At 46.8% G+C, this 23687-nt stretch overlaps 1 protein-coding gene across 1 annotated transcript in view; it reads left to right on the forward strand.

The window, feature by feature from the left end:
- Window positions 1-989: 989 nt before the first annotated feature.
- Window positions 990-23687, forward strand: part of tax1bp3 (Tax1 (human T-cell leukemia virus type I) binding protein 3) — a 50251-nt gene continuing 27553 nt past the window's right edge. The window contains exons 1-2 of the mRNA XM_068016694.1: window positions 990-1139; window positions 9691-9810. Coding sequence (XP_067872795.1) covers window positions 1101-1139; window positions 9691-9810 — 159 coding nt within the window. The 5' untranslated portion in view covers window positions 990-1100. The remainder of the gene's footprint in view (window positions 1140-9690; window positions 9811-23687) is intronic.

The raw sequence follows: 23687 nt of genomic DNA on the forward strand, positions 1-23687 counted from the left end.
AGCAAGGTGGAGGCTGGGAAATCTGCATTGAGTGACTCTGACTCCCCAAAGCCTGTCCACCATCTACAAGGCATAAGTGTGTTGGAACACTCTCCACTTGGCTGGATGAGTGCAGCTTCAACAATATTCAAGAAGCTTGACACCATCCAGGACAAATCAGCCTTCTTGATTGATATTCCATGCACCACCTTAAATATTCACTCCCTCCACCACTGATGTGCAGTGGAAGCAGTGTGTACCTTATGCAAGCCTCCTTCAACAACACCTTCCAACCCATGACATCTACCACCTAGACAGACAAGGGCAGCAGACATATGGGAACACCACCACCTGCAAGTTCCCCTCCAAGCCACACACCATCCTGGCTTGGAACTATATCACTGTTCCCTTACTGTCACTGGGTCAAAATCCTGGAACTCCCTTCCTAACAGCACTGTGGATGTACCTACACCATGGACTGCAGTGGTTCAAGAAAGTGGCTCACTACCACCCTCTCAAGTGCAGTTAGGGATGAACAAATGCTGGCCTTGGCAGCAATGCTCACATCCCATTAACGAATAAAAAAAAGCTCCATCATAAACTGAAAGATGCTAGTTAATGCATCGCAATAAACTCAGGGAAAAGGAAACAAAATACACTCCTGTGCACATTCCAGCTGCAGTCCTCAGCCGCTGCTGAATCAAGACCCGCCCACTCCCTCCCCCGAGCTTAGGCCCCGCCCACTCCCGAGCTTAGGCCCCGCCCACTCCCGAGCTAGGTTCCGCCTACTCCGGAGCTAGACACCGCCCACTCCTATGCGATTCCAGCCCGACTCTTGAGCTCGGCCCCGCCCACTTCTGAATTGGCCCCGCCCATCTCTGGCTGCAAGGTGCGCCCAGGGCAAGCCGTGGGCGGGCACTTTAATGCCAATCAGTAGAATCGGCCTTTTCATTGGCTTGTACATGCGCTCTCCTGAATATTCTTCCAATGTTTGGCTGAACCGATGCTCGCGCTTGGGTGACGTAATGTGATTTGGCCGAGGGCGGGTTCGGGTCGGGGTCCAGCCCGTAACCCGGAGAAACGGCCAATCCCGAAATTGGAGCAACGGCAGCGGCGCTACCATGGCCTTCATCGCCGGGCAGCCTGTCACAGCCGTCGTGGTGAGTTGTCACTGAGGGCCGGCTCTGTCGGAGCGGACTCTATTTGTTTCCAGGAGTTGCCCCAGGCGAGCGGACTTAGCTCGATGCTGTCGCTTTGTCCCAGCTGCCGATCGGAGCCGAGCGGGGACAGGGTGGGCCGGGGAGGGGCTGGGCGGGGACATGGACAGTCCGGGCCCGGCTCCCGGGGTGGAGACCCGATCACTGTGTAAGAGGAGAGCCGGGGGCTGGGCCACTGTACCCAGGATCACTGGGCCCGGGCCAGTGGTAGACGACCCAAGGGGCTGCTGGGGCGTTCCCACCTCACCTGGATTCTGGGTTCTTGGCCCCCTCACCCACTCTCACAGTGTTATCTCTGGTGACCGCCAGGGATCTATCCTTGGCCCCTTCCTATTTCTCATCTGAAACCCAGCTCCACTGCGCCATCATCACTCTCTACCCCTGCAGAGTCTGATTTGTCAGACTGCTTATCTGACATCCAGTACTCGATGAGCAGAAATTTCCTCCAGCGAAAATTTGGGAGGACAAAGCCATTATCTTTCATCCCTGCCACAAACTCTGTTCCCTTGCCACCAACTCCATTTCTTGCCCTATTTTGTCCTGACCAGAGCATCTGAACCCATATCCTCTATTATCAATACTGCCTACTTCAACCTCCATAGCATCACCCATCTCCACGCCTCCTGTCTCAGCTCCGCTGCTGCTGGAATACTTAATTTATGATTTGTCGCTACCATGCTCAACTGTTCTAATCCTGTTCTGATTAAAGATTGTCAACCTTTTAGGGCGGCACAGTGGCGCAGTGGTCAGAACCGCAGCCTCACAGCTCCAGCGACCTGGGTTCAGTTCTGGGTACTGCCTGTGCAGAGTTTGCAAGTTCTCCCTGTGACCACTTGGGTTTCCGCCGGGTGCTCCGGTTTCCTCCCACAGCCAAAGACTTCCAGGTTCCTTGGTAAATTGGCCATTGTAAATTGCCCCTAGTGTAGGTAGGTGGTAAGAGAATGATGGGAATGTGGTGGGGAATGTGGGGTTAATGTAGGATTAGAATAAATAGGTGGTTGTTGGTCGGCACAGACTCGGTGGGCTGAAGGGCCTGTTTCAGTGCTGTATCTCTAAATAAATAAATATAAATAAAAACCTGAAATGGTAACTGTTTCTCCACAGATACTGCCTGACCTGCTGAATATTTACAGCATTTTCTGTTTTTATCTTATACTAATCCTCTCTGGTCACTGTCCCGTCTGCTATCCTCTATACAGTTCTGCTCATCTAAAGCACCTATCCACGCCAAATTCCATTTAATGGTTATTACTGACCTATATTAACTCTTGGTCTTCCATTGATTTGGAATTCTCATCCTTGTCTTTAAACTGCTTCATGATATTACCCTTCCCTAACTCTGTAACCTCACCCAGTTCTGCAACCTTCCCCCAAACTCTGTTTCCCGACTTTGTATTTGTGCATTGCACAATGGCTCCCCCCCCCAACCGTCCCCCAACCCACTGCCTTTGCCCACCATTGGTGGTGGTGCCCTTCAAGTGTCTCGGTCCTGAGCTCTGAAATTTTCTCCCTAAACTTCCCTGCCACCACCTCCTCCTCCTTTAAGACCCTACTTTTGTTCCCCTTTGATTTGATGTTCATTGTGCCTCTGTGAAGCACCATGAGACAATTTTCTAATCAGTGATACAAAACTAATGCAAGCTATTGTGACTGTATTGTGCATCGTGGCTGTGTAGGGGCCACAGATATATAGTCTTTTCGACGCTGCATTGTTTATTTACGCTGTTTAACCATGTTCCAGCCCCACTCCCTGAATGGGTAGGTACTTGTCACTGCAAGGTTTGAATTCCATAATGTTGAGACAGGCGATGAGGTCAATGGGTGAGGCCTTGCTTTGTGCCTTTCAGTATTCCGCTGTTCTGGATGGAAAAATCTAATGCTGAAATGGTTACATTTCCTGGGGGAAAGTCAGAGGACATCTAATTGTACATAATTCATGAATGACTGCATGATTTCTGTAGTGATTGTGAATTACTTTCTCCTGCAGCGTATTTCAACCCCCATTGCTTCAGCATTTAGCAGAATGCTGTGCTTATCTTGGGAGGTGGGGTCTCCCATCTGGTGAGAGTGCAGCTCTCTGGTTATTGTAGGAAGTGTCAGTTTACAAGGGGAGCTCCGTTGTGACTGTCATACGACAGTTTGGGTTAAGTTTGAGGTTTGCATTCAGTTGTATGTTGATCAGTTGCAAGGGGGAATGGGATGACCTTTTACTGGAGCCTATGGAATTGCCTGTGTGGTCTGTTTCCTCTGCCTTCATTTAGTCATGTTCCAGCCTGACTTTGAAAGATTGTGCCCTAACTGCTGCAGCTTTTGAATTCCATTTTGTCAACATAATAACTGGTAGTATGTGAGATTAGTGGGCGAGGCCTTGCACTCTGATACCAACACTATGTACTGGGTGGGGAAAAAGATTGCACTTCCAAAGAAGGAGTCAGAAGAGATTCAGATTAAATTATTCACCAAAGCAAAGCCACAACTTATTGGCCTGGGTTTTGCAGTAGATATGTAAAGCTATTAGAGTTCACCATTATTAAGGAGTAACTTAGACAGCAACTTTTGTCGCCTGGGCACGTGTAGTTAATCACAGAAATAAGGGCGTCGCTGCCTGACTTGCCCTGTTTCTCCAGAAGATTCGCTATACTGATACCTCGCAAAGGAGCCCAGCATTCAAATGTCCACAACAGCGTGAACTTGGGGTACTTTTTAGAGAGGATGTGCGAGGCAAGTTTTTTACACAGAGGGTGGTGAGTGCCTGGAACTTGCTGCCGGGGGAGATGCTGGAAGCAGGTACGATAGGGACGTTTAAGAGGCATGTTGACAAATACATGAATAGGATGGGAATAGAGGGATACGGACCCCGGAAGTGCAGAAGGTTTTAGTTTAGACAGGCATCATGATCAGCTTGGAGGGCCGAATGGCCTGTTCCTGTGCTGTACTGTTCTTTGTTCTTTTGTGATATACAACCACTAACCATGGCAAAAAAATTAGGCCTTGTTCATTGAAATATAAGTGAATTTTTAATGGCATGATAAGTCATAATTTTTTCAAAATATCCTCTGGCACAGAAGACGAACTTGTGGAGTCTCATGCATAGGGAACATAGGAAACAGGAGCAAAAGGAGGCCATTTGGTCCCTCGAGCCTGCTCCACCATTCAGCTAGATCATGGCTGATCTTCTACCTCAATACCATTTTCCCGCACTATCCCCATATCCCTTTATTATCTAGAAATCTATTGATGTCTGTCTTTAATATGCTCTGACTGAGCCTCCACAGCCCTCTGGGGTAGAGAATTCCAAAGTTTCACCACCCTCTGTGAAGAAATTCCTCCTCATCTCAGTCCTAAATGGCCTACCTCTTATTCTGAGACTGTATCCCCTGGTTCTAGACCCCCAGCCAGGGGGAATATCCTTCCTGCATCAACCTTGTCAAGCCCTGTAAAAAATTTTGTATGCTTCAATGAGATTCCTTCAGATTTTAATTATTATTGGAAAATTAATTTTTTAAAAACTCATTCTGTCACTTTTATCTCTCTCACAACCATACGAATTAGGAGCAGAAGTAGGCCATTCAGCCCATTGAGGCTGCTTTGTCATTTAATAAGATCATGGCTGATCTGTTTCTGTCTCAAATTCCACACTTCCATCTATTCCTGATAATCTTTGATTCCCTTGTCTAACAAGAATCTATCTACCTCCACCTTAAAAATATTCAATGACCCTGCCTCCACTGCTTTCTGAGGCAGAGAATTCCAAATTCGCACCACCCTCTGAGAGAAAAAAATTCTCCTTGTCTCTGTTCTGAAAGGGCAGTCCCTAATTTTCAAACAGTGCCCCCTAGTTCTGGACTCACCCACAAGAGGAAACATCCCCTCCAAATTCACCCTGTCAAGTCCATTCAGGATCTTATATACTTCAATCACGTCTCCCCTCACTCTTCTAATCTTCAGTGAAAACAAGCCCAGTCTGTCCAACCTTTCTTAGTAAGACAAGTCACTCATTCAAGGTATCAATCTAGTAAATCTCCTCTGAACCGCCTCCAACACATTCACGTCCTTCCTTAAATAAGGAGACCAAAACTGCACATGGTATTCGAGATGTGGTCTCACCAATGCCCTGTATAACTAAAGCATCACATCCTTACTTTTATTTTCAATTCCTGTCGTAATAAAGGATAGCATTCCATTAGCCTTCTTTATTGTAAAAGCAAAATACTGCAGATGCTGGAAATCTGAAATAAAAACAGTAAGTGCTGGAAAAACTCAGCAGATCCGGCAGCATCTGTGGAGAGAGAGAAGCAGAGTTAACGTTTCAGGTCAGTGACCCTTCATCAGTTCTGAAGAAGGGTCACTGACCTGAAACGTTAACTCTGTATCTCTCTCCACAGATGCTGCCTGACAATAGAACAAAGAACAGTACAACATGTACTGCGCCGATCTTGATGCCTGTCTAAACTAAAACCTTCTGCACTTCTGGGGACCATATCCCTCTATTCCCAACCTATTCACATATTTGTCAAGATGCCTCTTAAACGTCGTACCTGCTTCCAGCACCTCCCCCGGCAGCAAGTTCCAGGCACTCACCTGCTGAGTTTTTCCAGCACTTTCTGTTTTTATTTCAGCCTTCTTTATTACTTGCTGTACCTGGATACTAACCTTTTGTGACGCATGCACTAGAACACCTAGATCCCTCTGCGCATTGGAATTCTGCAGTCTAGTTTAGTTTAGTTTAGAGATACAGCACTGAAACAGGCCCTTTGGCCCAGCGAGTCTGTGCCGACCATCAACCACCCATTTATACTAATCCTACACTAATCCCATATTCCTACCACATCCCCACCTGTCCCTATATTTCCCTACCACCTACCTATACTAGGGGCAATTTATAATGGCCAATTTACCTACCAACCTGCAAGTCTTTTGGCTTCTGGGAGGAAACCGGAGCACCCGGAGAAAACCCACGCAGACACAGGGAGAACTTGCAAACTCCACACAGGCAGTACCCGGAATTGAACCCGGGTCGCTGGAGCTGTGAGGCTGCGGTGCTAACCACTGTGCCGCCATTTAAGAAATACTCTGCTTTTTTTTATTCATCCTGCCAAAGTGAACAGCTTCACATTTTCCCACATTAATAATCTCTTAATCCAATCTTTCTTTCCCCCTCTTTATTTTGTTTTTTATACATAATTTAGCATTGGAACTTGCATCTCACACTTCCACTTTCAGAGGGGCAGTCTTTTGGATGTGCAAATTGTCTGCTGTGTTACCTACATTACACATGTGACTATAATTCAAAAGTACTTAATTGGCTGTGAAGCACTTTGGGACATAACTGAGGTTGTGAAAGTTGCTATGGAAATGTAAGTTTTTCATTTTTATTACCTGATTCAGACTCTGCATGCCTCACTGAGGAATCTTCAATTGGATTGATTAAGCAGACATACCATTGCTTGCCTTGTTCTCCCACATCCACTGTGGAGAGCACCATGCTGTTTTTGGTTTCTAACAACTACAACTTCCAGTGCAAAAGACAAAAGAATGTTTGTGGGCAATATCAGTGTAATAAATGGCTAGTGCCGTTTGTTTGCTGACTGCAAAATCCAGGCCGTTGTGTGAATTTAGTGTCTACAGTTCTACTTGACAGTATATATTACCCAGTATGAATGGAAGAATAATACAGCTTGCTGATTAGTACAAAGGTCCAGGAGATATTGAGCGTAAATGCTGGTTAAGAGATGATTTTCAACATCTGAAATTTATGAAAAAAACATTAAGGAGGTTGAACTCACAAGGTTTGGAGTTTTCAAGGTCATGAAGGGGATTGACATTGTTTACCTAGTTGCTCACTATGGGGAACAGTTCAAACGCTGAGGGTATTAGTTGAAAATTAGGAAGAAGGGAAGTCAGATGGAACTGTTTCTGCTGAACGAGGGAAGGCCATTGAAGTGGACAGTGTAAATGAGAATAAGAGGCAATGTGGAAGGAGATGGCATTGAGGGATATGATGAGAAGGTGGGTAGGGAAGGCTGAAATCCATCAGAAAAAGATGGGTTGTTGGATATAATGGTCTTTTCCCATTCCTAAAGTGGCTGATCTTGCTGCTGGATACAAAATTGGCTCAATGGCAGGAAACAGAGGGTAATTGTTGACTGGTGTTTTTGCAACTGGAACGCTGTTTCCAGTGGCGTTCCGCAGGGCTCAGTACTAGGTCCCCTTTTTTGTGGTATATGTTAATGATTTGGACGTACATGTAGGGGGCATGATCAATAAGTTTGCAGACAACACAAAAATTGGCCGTGTGGTTGATAGTGAGGAGGATAGCTGTAGACAGCATGAAGGTGGGTGGAACAGTGGCAAATGGAATTCAACTTGGAGAAGTGTGAGATGATGCATTTGGGGAAGTCAAACAAGGCAAAGGAATACACGATTAATTGCAGAATACTGAGAAGTGCAGAGGAAGTGGGGGACCTTGGAGTGAATGTCCACAGATCCCTGAAGGTAGCAGGACAGGTCTGTAAGGTAAATCTTTTCCTTTACTAACTGAGGTATATTATATGAGAGCAGGGAGGTTTTGTTGGAATTGTATAACTCATTGGTTAGGCAACAACTTGAGTACTGTGTGCAGTTCTGGTCACTTCATTACAGAAAGGATGTAATTGCACTAGAGAGGGTACAGAGGAGATTTACGAGGATGTTGCCAGGACTGGAAAATTGCAACTTTGAGGAAAGATTGGATAGGCTTGGGTTGTTCTCCTTGGAACAGAGGAGGCTGAGGGGAGATTTGATTGAGATGTACAAAATTGTGAGGGGCCTGGATAGAGTGGATTAGCATATCTTGGCATTTCAAAGATTTTGGGAAGGTTGTACTTATCGATTGCAGGCCTGCTGGTGGCTAGTCAGGCAGACTCTCCCACGGCAGGAGCAAGTGAAGGTGTATTTGCTGCTGGGGCAATTGGATCTATCCTTCACCTCCTCTCTTTCATGCTGGTTCTTCGCTCAGTCTCAAAGGTGTCTGTAGCCCTCCTGATGTAGCATCTCCAGGCATCACGATCTATTCCCACTGGCGATGGTCGATGTGGCACACAGAGAGGGACTTCTTCAGGGAGTCCTTGAAATGTTTGCGTGGGGCCCCTCTGTTCCTTTTAGCCGTGATCAGCTCTCCATACAACACGATCTTGGGCAGGTGACTGTCGTCCATCCCAGCAACGTGGCCTGCCCAACGCAGTTGGCTTTGCAGGAGGATGGCATCAATGCTGGTAATTTTGGCTGTTCCCAGGATTTCAGTGTTTGATGCAGTCCTGCCAGCGGATCTTGAGGATGTTGCGGAGGCAGCGCTGATGGAAGAGCTCTAGAAGGTATGCGTGATGCCGTATAGGACCCTTGGCTCGGCGCCGTACAGAAGGGTGGTGAGGACAATGGCTTTTTACACTGAGTTCGGTCTGTGCTCTGAGGCTGTGGTTGCTCCACACACGTTTGTAGAGTCTGCTGAATGTACTGTTTGCTTTTGAAAGCCTGCTGTTCACTTCCTTGACTACGGTGGCATCAAACGAGATGATGGTCCTCAAATAGGTAAATTGCTTGTCGGCATTCAGCTCGGTTCCCTCAATGACAATACTTGATTGTCTGTCTATATTCTTCTTGGGTTGCAGGCTGATAGAGAACTTCAGTTTTCTTTGAACTGATTTTTAGTCCGAAGAGTTGTGCTGCCTTGGAAAAATGTATTGTTATGTGTTGGAGGTCTGACTGACTGTGTACCTTAGCAGAGAGGTCAATGAATAGGGGGTGTAGATTTAAAGTAATTGGTAGCAAAGGCCTGCTCGGGTCCGGAAAAAGAACCCGAACTGAACCCAACCAAATCACAGCAGACCCGAGCCCGACCCGGCCCCAGCCCCTCCGGTTTTGCCCCGAGCCCAAGCCCAACTCAACCTGAGCCCGACCCGACCATCCCTTTACTTACCTTCGGACTCGGAATCTCCAGGAAGCTGCAGCGCATGCGTGCTGCTGTCATAGTGACGTCACTAGCTCACTGCGCAGACTCAGTTTCGTCCTGGAATCCCAGCTCAGGTAAGTTTTTTAATTTTAATACTTACCAGCAGAGCAGCCCAAAAGCTGGACCCGGAAGAGGAGCCCAACCCGACACATGTCGTCGGGTTCGGGTCGGGTAGCAAGCCTTTAATTGGTAGAAAGATTAGAGGAGAGATGAGGAAAATGTTTTCACCAAAGGGTGGTGGGTAGTGTAGTAGAGTCGAAAAAGGTGTCTGGATATGCGCCTCAAATGCTGTAACCTGCAGGGCTACGGACCAAATGCGGGAAAGTTGCGATTAGGCTGGGTGGCTCGTTTTTCGGCCGGTGCAGACATGATGGGCCAAGCGGCCTCTTTCTGAGTCGTAAACTTTCCATGATTCTTGGAGGTACAGTGACAGTTTACTATCCTGTTGAATTTATTGATTACAGATAGTCCCCAGACTGTCTTCTGATTCTGAATTCTTTGTTTCAGCAACGTATCGAAATCCGTAAACTGCGTCATGGTGATAACCTAATTTTGGGATTCAGTATCGGAGGCGGAATCGACCAGGACCCAACGCAAAACCCCTACTCGGAGGATAAAACAGACAAGGTGGGAATTGTGGGTCCAAATTCTGCAAGGCTGAAAAGCAGGAAATGGCTCTGTGGATGCATGTTAGTAACTAGCAAACAGTTTCAATTGCTTTCACACCCAGTTCTCAGCAGAGCCTTGCATTAAGATGCCAAGTATACCATTAACCTGATGTAAGAAGAAATGAATTGCCAACTATGAACGGAGGTTGGATATTTGCATATTATACCCAATCTTCTGAAAAATATCGAGTCATAGAGTTTTACAGCACAAAAACAGGCCCTTCGGCCCAACGTGCCTGCACCGACCATCAAGCACCCATACAATCTAATCCCATTTTCCAGCACTTGGCCCGTAGCCTTGTATGCTTTGACATTTCAAGTGCTCATCTAAATACCTCTTAAATGTTGTGAGGGTTCCTGCCTCTACCACTCCTTCAGGCAGTGGGTTCCAGATTCCAACCACCCTTTGGGTGAAAATATTTTTCTTCAACTCCCCTCTAAACCTCCTGCCCCTTACCTTAAATCTATGTTCCCTGGTTACTGACCCCTCCGCTAAGGGAAAAAAATTCTTCCTATTTAACCTATCAATGCCCCTCATAATTTTGTACACCTCAATCAGGTCCCCCCTTAACCTTCGCTGCTCTATGGAAAACAATCCGAGTCTATCCAGTCTCTCTTCATAACGGAAATGCTCCAGCCCAGGCAACATCCTGGTGAATCTCCTCTGCACATCTTTACCCTCATCTACACATGTAGTCACCTCCTCGAAAAATTCAATCAAATTTGTTAGACATGATCTCCCCCTTACAAAATCATGCTGACTATCCTTGTTTAATCCCTGCCTCTCCAAGTGGAGATTAATGCTGTCTCTCAAAATTTTTTCCAATAATTTCCCTACCACCCACAGGCCTTTATCCCTGTTACCCTTCTTGAACATACTTATTTATTCCATAATATGACATTTAGTTCTTCAGTGCTGTTGAACAGTTTGAGGGAGGGATACAGAAGGAGTCAGGATGAGTGATAGCTTTTTGCAGCATCGTTCACTTTCAGAAAAATATTTTGGGAAATAAATAAAGCTTTACTAGAACAGCCAGCGCCCTTGCCTTTTACTCAAGATACTTGATGGCTGTTGCAAGCTGAAATTGTAACTGAGGTCAGAAAGTGGTGGATTGTACATGAAGCATGCTGAACACATTTTGGATTAATTAGCTACCACACAAATTATCACCTGTTTCTTGCGAAGAATTTAAGAATGTAACATTTATATTTCTTGAGGCTGCATCCTTTCTGTCTCTAGAGCATTTGGTCCGTAGCCCTGTAGGTTGTGGCACTTGAGGTGCATATCCAGACGCTTTTTAAATGAATTTTTTTTATATTCTTTCATGGGATGTGGGCGTCACAGGCCAGGCCAGCATTTATTGCCCATCCCTAATTGCCCTTGAACTGAGTGGCTTGCTAGGCCATTTCAGAGGGCATGTAAGAGTCAACCACGTTGCTGTGGGTCTGGAGTCACATGTAGGCCAGACCAGGTAAGGACAGCAGATTTCCTTCCCTAAAAGACATTAGTGAACCAGATGGGTTTTTACAACAATCGACAATGGTTTCATGGCCATCATTAGACTAGCTTTTTAATTCCAGATTAATTAATTAATTGAATTCAAATTCCACCTTCTGCTGTGGTGGGATTCGCACCCATGTCCCCAGAGCAATACCTGGGTCTCTGGGTTACTAGTCCAGTGACAATACCAGTACGCCATCGCCTCCCCTCTACTGCCTCTACTACCCTTTGGGGAAGTGAGCTCCAGACCCCCACCACTCTCTGGATGAAAGCATTTTCCTCATCTCCCCTCTAACCTTTCTACCAATCACTTTAAATATATGCCTCCTAGTCACTGACCTCTCTGCTAAGGTAAATGGGCCCTTCACCTCAACTCTATCCAGGCCCCTCACAATTTTGTACATTTCAATTAAATCTCCCCTCAGCCTTCTCTGTTCCAAGGATAACAACGCCAACCTATCCAATCTTTCCTCATCGCTGCATTTTTCCAGTCCCAGTAACATTCTTGTAAATCTCCTCTGTACCCTGTCCAGTACAATTAAATCCTTTCAGTAATGAGGTGACCAGAACTGCACATAGTACTCGAGTTGTGGCCTAACTAATGATTTATACATTTCCAGCATAACCTCCCTGCTCTTATACTCTATACCTCAGCTAATAAAGGGAAGGATTCCGTATGCCGCCTTCACCACCTTATAGACCTGTCCTGTTACCTTCAGGGATCTGTGGACATTCACTCCAAGGTCTCTCGCTTCTTTTACACCTCTCAGTATTCTCCCATTAATCGTGTATTCCTTTGCCTTGTTTGACCTCCCCAAATGCATCACCTGGTGCTTCTCTGGGTTGAATTCCATTTGCCAGTTTTCTACCCACTTGACCAGTCCATCAGTGTCTTCCTGCAGCCTACAGCTATCCTCCTCACTGTCAACCACACGGCCAATTTTTGTCGTCTGGAAACTTCTTGATCATGCCCTCTACATTTACGTCCAAATTGTTAATATATACTGCAAAAAACAGGGGACCCAGTACTGAGCCCTGCAGAAAGAGAGAGAAAGAGGACACTGCTTCTGCCTGTATAGAGGGAGGGAGAGTATGAGAGAGAGAGAGAAAGACACTTCCACTTATAAAGAGAGCGTGCATAGCTGCCGCCTGTATAGAGAGGGAAAGAGTGCATTGTTTTCACCCGTAAAGAAGGAATGTGTCATTTCCCCTGTATACAGAGAGGGAAAGAGAGTGTGTTGCTTCCCCCAGTAGAGAGACAGGTCATTGCTTCCACCCTTATATAGAAAGATGGGGCGTCGCTTCAACCCGATGGTGACAAATCCCAGAACTGGTTTGGAGACAGCGAACAACTAATTACAGTGCCTAGGGTGGACTAATCGCAGTGCCTGAGTTGGGTGGGTTTGCCCAATTGCGCTCCCCGAGTTTGGTGGGTTCGACTCATCGTGCTCCCTGAGTTTTGGGGTGGGGCTGAGGGGGGCTTCAACTAATTGCACTCCCCAAGTTGGGGGGTGCGGGGTGGGTTCCACTAATCGCACTCCGAGTTTGGGAGGGGGGTTTGACGAATTGCGCCCTCCGAGTTTGGGTGGTGGGAGGGGTGGGGGGGGAGGGTGCGCGCAGATCGACAATGTGCAGTGTTCAAGTTGGAGGTTTTGACTAATCGCAGCGCCAAGGGTGTACAGTTGACGTGTGATGTGTTTACATAGGAAATATCCATATTAAATGTCAACTTAGAATGTATAATGGGAAAGATGAGCACAAAAAATGTGATGTATAAACATTACAGCAGAAAGTCAAGTATACTTCCTGCAGAAGTACAGGAATCACTAAAAGTTGGTAGTAGCATAAAATAATTAGAAGGCTAATGGAATGTTGGCCTTTATCTCAAGGGGCTGCAATACAATGGGGTGGAAATTATACTACAGTTATATAAAGTGCTTAGTCAATTGAAAATTTCAAAACTGACTGTGATAACAGAAAACTAGAAACCACAGAAGGAAGCCAGTAGGCCCATTATGTCTGTACCAGCTGAAGAAGAGGTATCCATTCTAATCGCAACTCTTGATTGTTAGCCTTGTTGGTTATGGCACTTCAAGTACATATCCAAGAACTTTTTAAATACGATGAGATTTTTTGCCACTGTTGCCGTTTCATAGGGAACGGTAGCATAGTGGTAGTGTTACTGGACTAGTAATCCAGAGGTCTGGGCTAATGCTCTGGAGATACGAGTTCAGATCCCACTGCAGCAGCTGGGGGAATTTAAATTCAATTAATTCATAAGAACATAGGAACAGGAGTAGGCCATTCAGCCCATCGAGCCTGCCCCGCTATTCAGTATGATCATGGCTGATCATCCACTTCAATGCCTTTTTCCCACACTATCCTCATATCCCCTTATGTAATTTGTATTAGAAACCTATCAATCTCTGCTTTAAACATATGTTGGATCCCATTAGTTACACAAAGTGAGACAAAGTCCGACTGTAGCTTTAAGAAACTTTATTGCAGTACGAAATGGTTACATCATCAGCAAAGCGAACATACACACACCTCTGCCTCCACCTTCCTGCTTGTGCAGGGAAATCAAGCCTTTCTTAAACGTCTTCATACAGATCAGTGACACCCCCTTTATGTTCCCAATTGGTTTACAAACTTTGCAGTTTCTTGGTGTCATGGCCTGATTGGGGTACTGTCTTGTCACCTTCTCCTCTAGCAGTTTCTCATCCCCCTATCTCCTTGGACCATTAGGCTGATTGTGATACAATAGGCTACTGTTAAACAGTCTGCAGCGTTCCTGTTAGTTTCTGCTCGTTAGTCTGCTTCTACTGATAAGCTGTCTGTGCAGCACTGAAGTTAGTTTGTTAGTAATAAATGATTGATTAATTATTTCACCTTACATGTCCCCATTATTCTGTCCCCATAGTTCTGTTCCCACAGTCTCCCCTTTGATTCTTCAAACACTTTTAAGAATCATTCCCTTGATCCCACCTAGGTGCCTTTAGTGGTCTCTACTTGTCTAGAAACAGCCTTCAACACCCGGAGGGGTCACACTCAATACGTTGCCTGCTTGTGCCACAAGAGGGGCCCGCGGGAGCTCTGTAAAGGCATAAGTTTTGCAGGGGCTTCAGTTACTTGTTTACGACAACACTTAATAAGCAAAAACGTCAAATACAGAATTACAATCATCACTAAAAAGAATTCGGCGTTCAATCACGGGTCGCTCGTTTTACGTGAGAGGCGTGTATCCAGGCTTTCTTTCCTTCGACTTTAACTGCTGACTGGGTGGTCAGTAGCACTTGGAAAGGTCCCTCCCACTTGGCGCCCAAAGGTTCTTCGTGTATTTTCTTCATGTAGACCCAGACTCCCGGGATGATGTCGTGCCCTCCTTCTGGTGGGTCACCCCAAGATGCTGATACCTTCATCCCTGCTTCTATCCAGGTCCATTTTGCACCTTTGGAACATTCACTCTGCATCACTTGTAGGTCTTGTGTCAGATGGGATGCATTCAGTTTACATATTTGTGTCCGGGGGGATCACCTTGCGAGGCGGCTGCCTTGTAGGCTCGGGCATTCCCCTTTGCCTCTATGGTGTTGTCTTTCGTATGGGCTTTACATTTCAAGATAGATAACTTTTGTGGCAATTGCATGGCCTCTAGTCAGTCTCGGACCTCTTTCCCATTTCGAATAGGTGTACCAGCAGCAGTGAGAAATCCTCTTTTGCGCCACAGCTGACCAAAGTTGTGAGCGACTCCAAAAGCATACCGTGAGTCTGTGTAAATATTAGCTGTCTTCCCCTCTGCTATTCGACACGCTTCCGACAGGGCTCGCAGTTCGGCTTGTTGGGCTGATGTCCCTGAAGGCAGGCATCCCACTTCCACAACTTCATGTAGGGTTGTAACTGCCCATCCTGCTTTCTGTGTACCATTGTCGACAAAGAAGGATCCGTCTGTAAAAAGGATTAAATCTGGGTTGAGCAATGCTTCCTCTGCCGCTAGGGTTACCTCCTCTGTTTCTTCCATAATCTCCACGCAATCATGCTCTTCTTCCTCCATCTCTCCAGGCCAAGGGAGCATAGTCGCCGGATCTACCGGGCTGGCCCGGACGATGTGGAGATTGGGAGCCTCTAGGGCTGTTGTCTATCGGGTCCATCTGGCTGCTGTCACTTGGGATACTCTGTTCATAGATAGCAATGTGTGGACTGTGTGCGGACACTTAATGGTTAACTTTTGATCTAATACCAGACCTGCAGTAGCCATCACCGCTTGGCATGTAGCTTCCATGGCTCTTAAGCAACTGCCCCATCCTAGGGCGACGGTGTCCAGTCTTTTCGAATAGTATCCAATAGGTCTCTGTTTGTCCCCGTGCTCCTGTGTCAGCGTGGCAGTCATATATCCCTCTTTCTCGTGTACAAACAGGGTAAATGGTTTCCCGTTGTCAGGATTCCCAGGGCTGGCGGTGAGCACAAAGCCCTCTTTAAGTTTTCGAAAGCTTCTTCTTGTTCTTTGGTTAGGGTAACTGATTCTTTAGAGGCCCGCTTTCCCTTCAAGAGATCGGTTAATGGTTGAGCCAGCTGTGTGTAGGAGTCGATCCAGTTTCTGTTGAAGTTACACAAACCCAAAAAGAACCTAAGCTCCTGGATAGTGGTGGGCAGTTTGGCAGCTCGAATGGCGACGGTCCTGTCCTGGGTGAGTTCTCTCTTTCCTTTCGAAATCTTTTGTCCCAGGTACACGACCTCTCCTTCTACTATCTGTGCTTTGTCAATACTGGCCTTGTGTCCTCTCTGATGAAGGTGGTCCAGCAGGGTACGCAGATCTTGTTCGTGCTGTTCTTCTGTCTCAGAGGCTAACAGAATGTCGTCCACGTACTGGATGACCGTGGAGTGCATGGAAGGTAACTTCCTCAAATGATTTTGTAGTGCCATATGGAATACTGTAGGGCTGTTGTGGAAACCCTGCGGCAGGCGTGTCCAGGTGTACTGTTGTAGTACGGTAAAGGCGAACCACGGTTGAACCTCGGGTGCCGACCAAAATCCGTTGGCCATATCGATAACAGAGAACCATTCGTGTTCCAGCTTCAGGGCATTAAATACCATAGAGGGGTCAGCTACCAGAGGGGCCTTTTGATCAATACACTGGTTAGCCTTTCTATAGTCGACAGTAAGCCGCCAGGTCCCGTTAGGTTTCCGTACTGGCCACACAGGGCTGTTTGAGGTACTGTGTGTTTTAACCAGCACGCCTTTCTCCTCTAGCTGTCTAATTTACGGGTAGGATTCCTGCAATAGATGTTTGACTGATGGGGTATTGCTTAGTACAGGGCAGAGCGGATCCCGTAAACGTTGCTGGTTCCATCTGAAGCAGCCCACAATCGTTCTTATCCTGGGCCCATATTGGGTGCTCCCTCAGCTCCTCCTCCTTCAAACTTCTGATAGACCAAGTTACCTGGCCGCCTTCAAAATGCAACGAAGAGTTCAGCTGAGTGAGAACGTCCATACCGAGAAGGGCTTGTTCCACCGGGCCTATCCAGACCGGTGTTATCAACTCGTGCGGACCAAGACCAATGCGTACAGGCTGGGTCCTCTCAATTACCAATCCATTGCCCCCAGCTGCGTGAGCTCTTTTAGTCTTACCGTCCATTGGTAGGGAGTTTCCGTATTGTTGAGGTAGGCACGTTAATTCGGCTCCGGTATCCAATAAGAAGTCAATGTCTTGGTCGCCCACCCTCGCAGTTACATACAATCCATCTTTTCTATTTTCTACTAGCGCCAGGAGAGGCACCAAAAAGGCGAGGGAGGGCTCCTCTAGTTTTTTGTCGCATCGAGTAAGGAGGACATCTCCTTCTGTTGCTGGGGCGTCAACCGTTTGAACTTCTCAAAGAGGTCGTTGGCATCAGGGGAGGGAGCTGGTTTGGGTGCCGGGTTGCGTCCTTGACGTCCTCTACCTCGTCCTCTCGCTCTACACGCCTTAGCCCAATGGCCTTCCTTCCCGCAGTAATAACCTATCGCCTATCTTGCTCTTTGTCGGACTCTTTCAGTACTGGATCCGTCTGCAGGGCTCGAAGCTTGACTCCCATATCCCTGTCCAGCTGAGCGCATCTGTCAATTAACTGAGTATTTTACTCTTACTGCGTCCCAATCCGGTAGGGTGGCCTTCAGTATTTTAGACAATTCTGGCTTTAGTCCAGCAACAAAAGCGGTTTTTAAGGGTCCAAAACTGGTGTCGTCCAGCTCCTCTGGAGCAGGGTCTACTATCCCTGAGTATTCCACCCAGGTGGACCTAAACCTTTCTTCATACTTCCGCACTTCCTCCGAGTTCTTCTGCTGACAGGCTGCAATTTTGCCCCAGTCCGTTTTTGCAGGACAAAACTCTCGCAACCACTTGTTAATCGCAGTCCATCCGGCGTCTAGTAGTTGACCATCTTCACCCAAAGCAATTTGGACCTCTCTCCTTAGCTTTCGGCTCGTTCGCCCGGACACCATTACGGTCAGAATCTGTACCCTGTCCCATGGATGGAGATCGTAAATTCCCTTCAATCGTTCCACCTGCTCCCACGTTTTCAGACCCCCTTTCTTCGGGTCGGGCAATCTTGTGCATCACTTGTCGATTTTCTCAGGGGCAGCCGGGATGTGTGTCCAGTACGTGTTGTGCTTGGCCATGGTGACCTCGTTACCGTCCACAGTCTTCTTTTCTGTCTTGACCTTAACGCGTTTCTGTTTAAGGGGAGCTGGTTGCAGAAACGGTAACCCAGCATCATTGTCACTTTCTTCACTGGAAGACTCTGCTAGACCTGCTTCACGCAGTTGCGTCTTCCGTTGTTCTGTTTGTAACAACTTCAAACTCGGATACAAGTTAGTTGGAGGTGGGGTTTGCAGAGCTGTCCTGGTTCCTTCGGTTGGGTCGTCTGCTGGTCTTGTAGTTGTTTTTTAAGCTCTTTATTTTCAATCTCTAGCCTTTCCGATTTAAGCTTTTCAATTTTCAGTTGTTCGCATACCGTGTTCAGTTGATCCTTTGCACTCGTTAGGTTGCGATCACATTGGGTTTGTCGCATAATCTCATTGCACTGCCGAATCTGGCCCATTACGGCTAGGGACCATTGGGTCCGTTCTTTATCCTTTTAAACGGGTTGTTTCTCCCCAGACACTCTTTATATCTTCTAGGGACCACTGTCCCGTGGAGGTGCCATATTTTTGCCCAATTTCAGTGTACGTTTTAGCCAAATTAAACTGTTGCTCCACATATTCTTTCAACTGCCGAAGTATTTCATCTTCGGGAACGTCAGGTGGGGCTCGCCCCCCTTTGACGGTAGTTGATAACTGTCGGTTGCCTTCGTCAGTCATGTTATCGATTCGAGTAGGGAAGTAGGTCTCGAGCCGTCAGGCTTTTCCGCCGAGTAGGTATTTCGTCAAATACCGCCAAGTTAGACGTCTATAAAGGGGTCTCGAGCTGCACAAGAAAAGGTATTTCCGTCAAATACCGCCAAGTTCGGGATCACGTGGCAGGGAACCGAAATTTAAACAACGACCAAGGACTTTTAATGTAAAGAGGAGTCTCTACCTCAGGGGCGCCAATATAGGTCCGATGTCTGTGGCTTCGGTCTTTATCCTCCAACGATCCTGCCGACTACGCCAAGTTGTTGGATCCCATTAGTTACACAAAGTGAGACGAAGTCCGACTGTAGTCTCGTTTGTGGCCACAGAAACGCCTATCTGCACCCCTTATGATAGAATCCCCTATCACTATAGCTCTTCCAACTCTTTTCCTCCCCTGCTGTGCAGCAGAGCCCTCCGTGGTGCCACAAACTTGGCTGTTGCTGCTTTCCCCTGGGAGGTCATCTCCTCCCCACCCCCCCCCCCCCCCAAACAGTATCCAAAGCGGTACATCTGTTTGAGAGGGGGATGGCCACAGGAGACTGCTGCACTATCTGCCTGCACCTACTACTCTGTCTGGTGGTCACCCATCTCTTATCTGCCTGTGCAGCCATGACCTGCGGTGTGACCACCTCACTAAACGTGCTGTCCACGACTTCCTCAGCATTGCGGATGCTCCACAGTGAATCCACCCGCAGCTCCAGCTCCGTAATGCGGGTAGCCAGTAGCTGCAGCTGGATACACTTCCTGCACACATGGTCATCAGGGACACTGGAAGCGTCCCTGATTTCCCACATAGCGCAGGAGGAGCAGATCACGGGGCTGAGCTCTCCTGTCATGACTTACCCTTGGGTTAATTAGTTACTCCCTTAATTTAAAAATACTAATTATAGTAGGGGCTTTGTTCTACCCACTCCAATCTAAAGTCCTTTAAAAAAAAATCACTTTAGTTGTACTCGCCTTATCACCAGAGGTTTTATTTTCAGAAAAAAAAACGAACCCCTTATTTTTTTTAAGATATTCTAACAGCTGCTACTCACCAACCAATCACCTTGCAGCTCCTCTGATGTCACTGTTTGCTTTTTTTTTCAAAACGCAGGCGTGCTGTCTCTGCTCTTTTTAAACACCGCTGGTCTCACTCAATCTCCTCCTGATTGGGAATTAAAAATGTGAAATGAGGAAATGGGAGAGACTTTGAAAGTATTTTACATACGAACATATGAATTGGGAGCGGGGTAGGCCACTCAGCCCCTCGAGTCTGCTCCGCCATTCAACAAGATCATGGCTGACCGCATGTAACCTCAACTCCGCATTCCTGCCTACTCCCAATAACCTTTCTTCCCCCCCCCTTTCTTATCAAGAATCTATCCACCTCTGCCTTAAAAATATTCAAAGACTCTGCTTCCACTGCCTTTTGAGGAAAGGAGATCCAAAAACACACGACCCTCCTCATCTCTGACTTAAATGGGCGACCCCTTATTTTTAAATGGTGACCCCTCATTCTAAATTCTCCCACAAGAGGAAACATCCTTTCCACATCCACCTTGTCAAGACCCCTCAGGATCCTATATATTTCAATCAAGTCGCCTTTAACTCTTCTAAACTCCAGCGGATACAAGCCTAGCCTGTCCAACCTTTCCTCATAAGACAACCCATCCATTCCAAGTATTAATCTAGTAAACTTTCTCTGAGCTGCTTCCAATGCATTTACATCCTTCCTTAAATAAGGAGACCAATACTGTACACAGTTCCAGATGTGGTCACACTAATGCCCTGTATAACTGAAGCATAACCTCCCTACTTTTGTATTCAATCCCCCTCGCAATAAATGATACATTCTATTAGCTTTCCTAATTGCTTGCTGTACCTGCGTGCTAATCTTTTGCGATTCTTGCACTAGGACACCCAGATCTCTCTGCATCTCAGAGCTCTGCAATCTCTCATCATTTAGATAATCTTCTCCCTGCCAAGATGGACAATTTCACTAGAGAAAGTACGAGGCAAACTAGCCATAGTCGTTATGGCACATAAGGAGTCCATGCCGTCTCTCTGTAGAGCAATCCAATCTGTCCCAGTCCCCCACTCTGTCCCCATATCCCTGCAAGTTTATGTCCCTCAAGTGCCCATCCAATTTCCTTTTGAAATCATTCATCATTTCTGCTTCCACCACCCTCGAAGACAGCGAGTTCCAGGTGATTACTACGCACTATGTTTTTAAAAAAAAAAAGTTCTCCCTCCCATCTTCTCTGCATCTCTTGCCCAAAACCTTAAATCTGTGTCCCCTAATCCTTGTACGATTAGCTACTGGGAACAGCTTTTCTTTGTCTACTTTATCTAAGCCTGTCGTAATTTTGCACACCTCTACCAAATCTCCCCTCAATCTCCTTTACTCCAAGGTGAACAACCCCAGCTTCTCTAGCCTAAGCTTGTAGCTAAAATCCCTCAGCCCTGGAGCTATTCTGGTAAATCTCCTCTGCATTCTGTCAAGGACCCTCATATTCTTACTAAAGTGTGGTGACCAGAGCTGGACACATTATTATATTTGTGGCCTAAACAGAGCTTTCTAAAGTTTCAGCATCACTTCCCTACTTTTGTACTCAATACTTCTATTTACGAAGCCCAAGAACCCATTTGCTTTGCTAACTACTCTCTTAATACGCCCTGCTCCCTTCAAAGATCTATGCATGTGAACCCCCAACCCCCAGGTACCTCTGATCATGTACACTCTTTATCACTATCCCATTCATTCTGTATTAGCTCTCCCTCTCCTTTCTGCCAAAATGCATCACCTCCCACTTAATCTATATTAAATTCCATCTGCTTTTAGTCTTCCCTTTCTGCAGGTCTGTCTGTCCTGTTGCAGTCGATGAATATAATCCTCACTGTCTGCCACACTGCAAGGTTTGGTCTAATTGGCAAATTTTTGAAACTTTTCTCTTTATTCGAAGAGCCGAGTCATTTATTTATATATCAAAAAAAGCAGTGGTCCTAGCACTGAACACTGGGGAACATCACTATCTACCATCCTCCAGTCTGAAAAGCAACCATTTACCACAACTCATGCTTTCTATCCTTAAGCCAATTTTTTTTACAAAGTGACTCCTAACAATGCAGTGGCCTGCAGACGTCCGAGCACTCCAAGCTGCGCACATGCACAAATGATCTCCTGCGCTCTGAGATGCTGAGCATGTGCAGCCTACGTCTTGCCTTGCCAGGACTAACAAGTGCATGCGCAGAAAAACGCTCTTTTCCCCCCCTCAGCCACTCACTCAAGCGGCTGGGGGACCACTCCGAGGCTTTGCTGCTGCCAATAAAATGGGATGGGACCTTCCTGGTGCCGAGCCCCGTGGCGGGCCCCTCCCAGAAGTATTTTCCGGGCATCACCCCCCCCCCCCCCACCCCCACCACGACCATTGATGTCAGGGAGCTGGTAAAATTCAGCCCACTGTATTTAAATTTCCAAAAGGCATTTGATAACATGCCACATTTAAGGTTACTGCGCAAGATAAGAACTCATGGTGTTGGGGGTAATAGCATGGATAGAGGATTGACTATCTAACAGAAAACAGAGGGATAAATGGGTCATTTTCAGGTTGGCAAACTAATTAGTGGGGTACTCCAGGAATCAGTGCTGGGCATCAACTATTTACAATATGTATTAATGACTTGGGTGAAGGGACCGAGTGCATTGTAGCCAAATTTGCTGACAATACTATTATGGACAGGTAGTAAGTGATATGGGTTACTTTCACTTCTCACCTCCCAACTGGCCACAAATAGTGTTTTGTTAAAAATGGTATGTCAGTCCCTGAGTGTTTTAGGGTCAAATAATGATGGGTTTTCTCATAGGTTTAAAAAAGGCAGTATAAATTTTAATTTAAACAGCAAAACCCAAATTGTTCGCAACCTTCACCCACTCACACATCCACACACACGCATGCATACACAAGAATTGTCTTGTCTTTGGCCTCCTTGTCTCGAGAGACAATGGGTAAGTGCCTGGAGGTGGTCAGTGGTTTGTGAAGCCGCCACTGGAGTGGCTATAAAGGCCAATTCTAGAGTGACAGACTCTTCCACAGTTGCTGCAGATAAAATTGGTTGTCGGGGCTGTTGCACAGTTGGCTCTCTCCTTGTGCTTCTGTCTTTTTTCCTGCTAACTGCTAAAGCTCTTCAACTCGCCACGCTTTAGCCCCGCCTTTATGGTTGCCCGCCAGCTCTGGCGATCGCTGGCAACTGACTCCCACGACTTGTGATCAATGTCACAGGACTTCATGTCGCATTTGCAGACGTCTTTAAAGCGGAGACAAGGACAGCCGGTGGGTCTGATACAAGTGACGAGCTCGCTGTACAATGTGTCCTTGGGGATCCTGCCATCTTCCATGCGGCTCACATGGCCAAGCCATCTCAGGCGCCGCTGGCTTAGTAGGGTGTATATGCTGGGGATGTTGGCTGCCTCGAGGACTTCTGTGTTGGAGATACGGTCCTGCCACCTGATGCCAAGGATTCTCCGGAGACAGCGAAGATGGAATGAATTGAGACGTCGCTCTTGGCTGACGAACGTTGTCCAGGCCTTGCTGCCGTAGAACAAGGTACTGAGGACACAGGCTTGATACACTGGGACTTTTGTGTTCTGTGACAGTGCGCCATTTTCCCACACTCTTTTGGCCAGTCTGCATCGAGAGACAGGTGATAGTTGAGCCTAGGTAGGTGAACTCTTGAACCACTTCCAGAGTGTGGTCGCCGATATTGATAGATGGGGCATTTCTGACGTCCTGTCCCATGATGTTCGTTTTCTTGAGGCTGATGGTTAGGCCAAATTCATTGCAGGCAGCCGCAATCCTGTCGATGAGTCTCTGCAGACACTCTTCAGTGTGAGCAGAATTTCTCATCCACAGCTGTTACGCAAGTTTCTAAATTCACTTGAAAAACCCTCCAAAACACTCCCACAGGGGATGCAGGGACCAAGTGGGCCC

This window comes from Heterodontus francisci, chromosome 36 (assembly GCF_036365525.1).
Source record: "Heterodontus francisci isolate sHetFra1 chromosome 36, sHetFra1.hap1, whole genome shotgun sequence".
Classification (NCBI taxonomy): Eukaryota; Metazoa; Chordata; class Chondrichthyes; order Heterodontiformes; family Heterodontidae; genus Heterodontus; species Heterodontus francisci.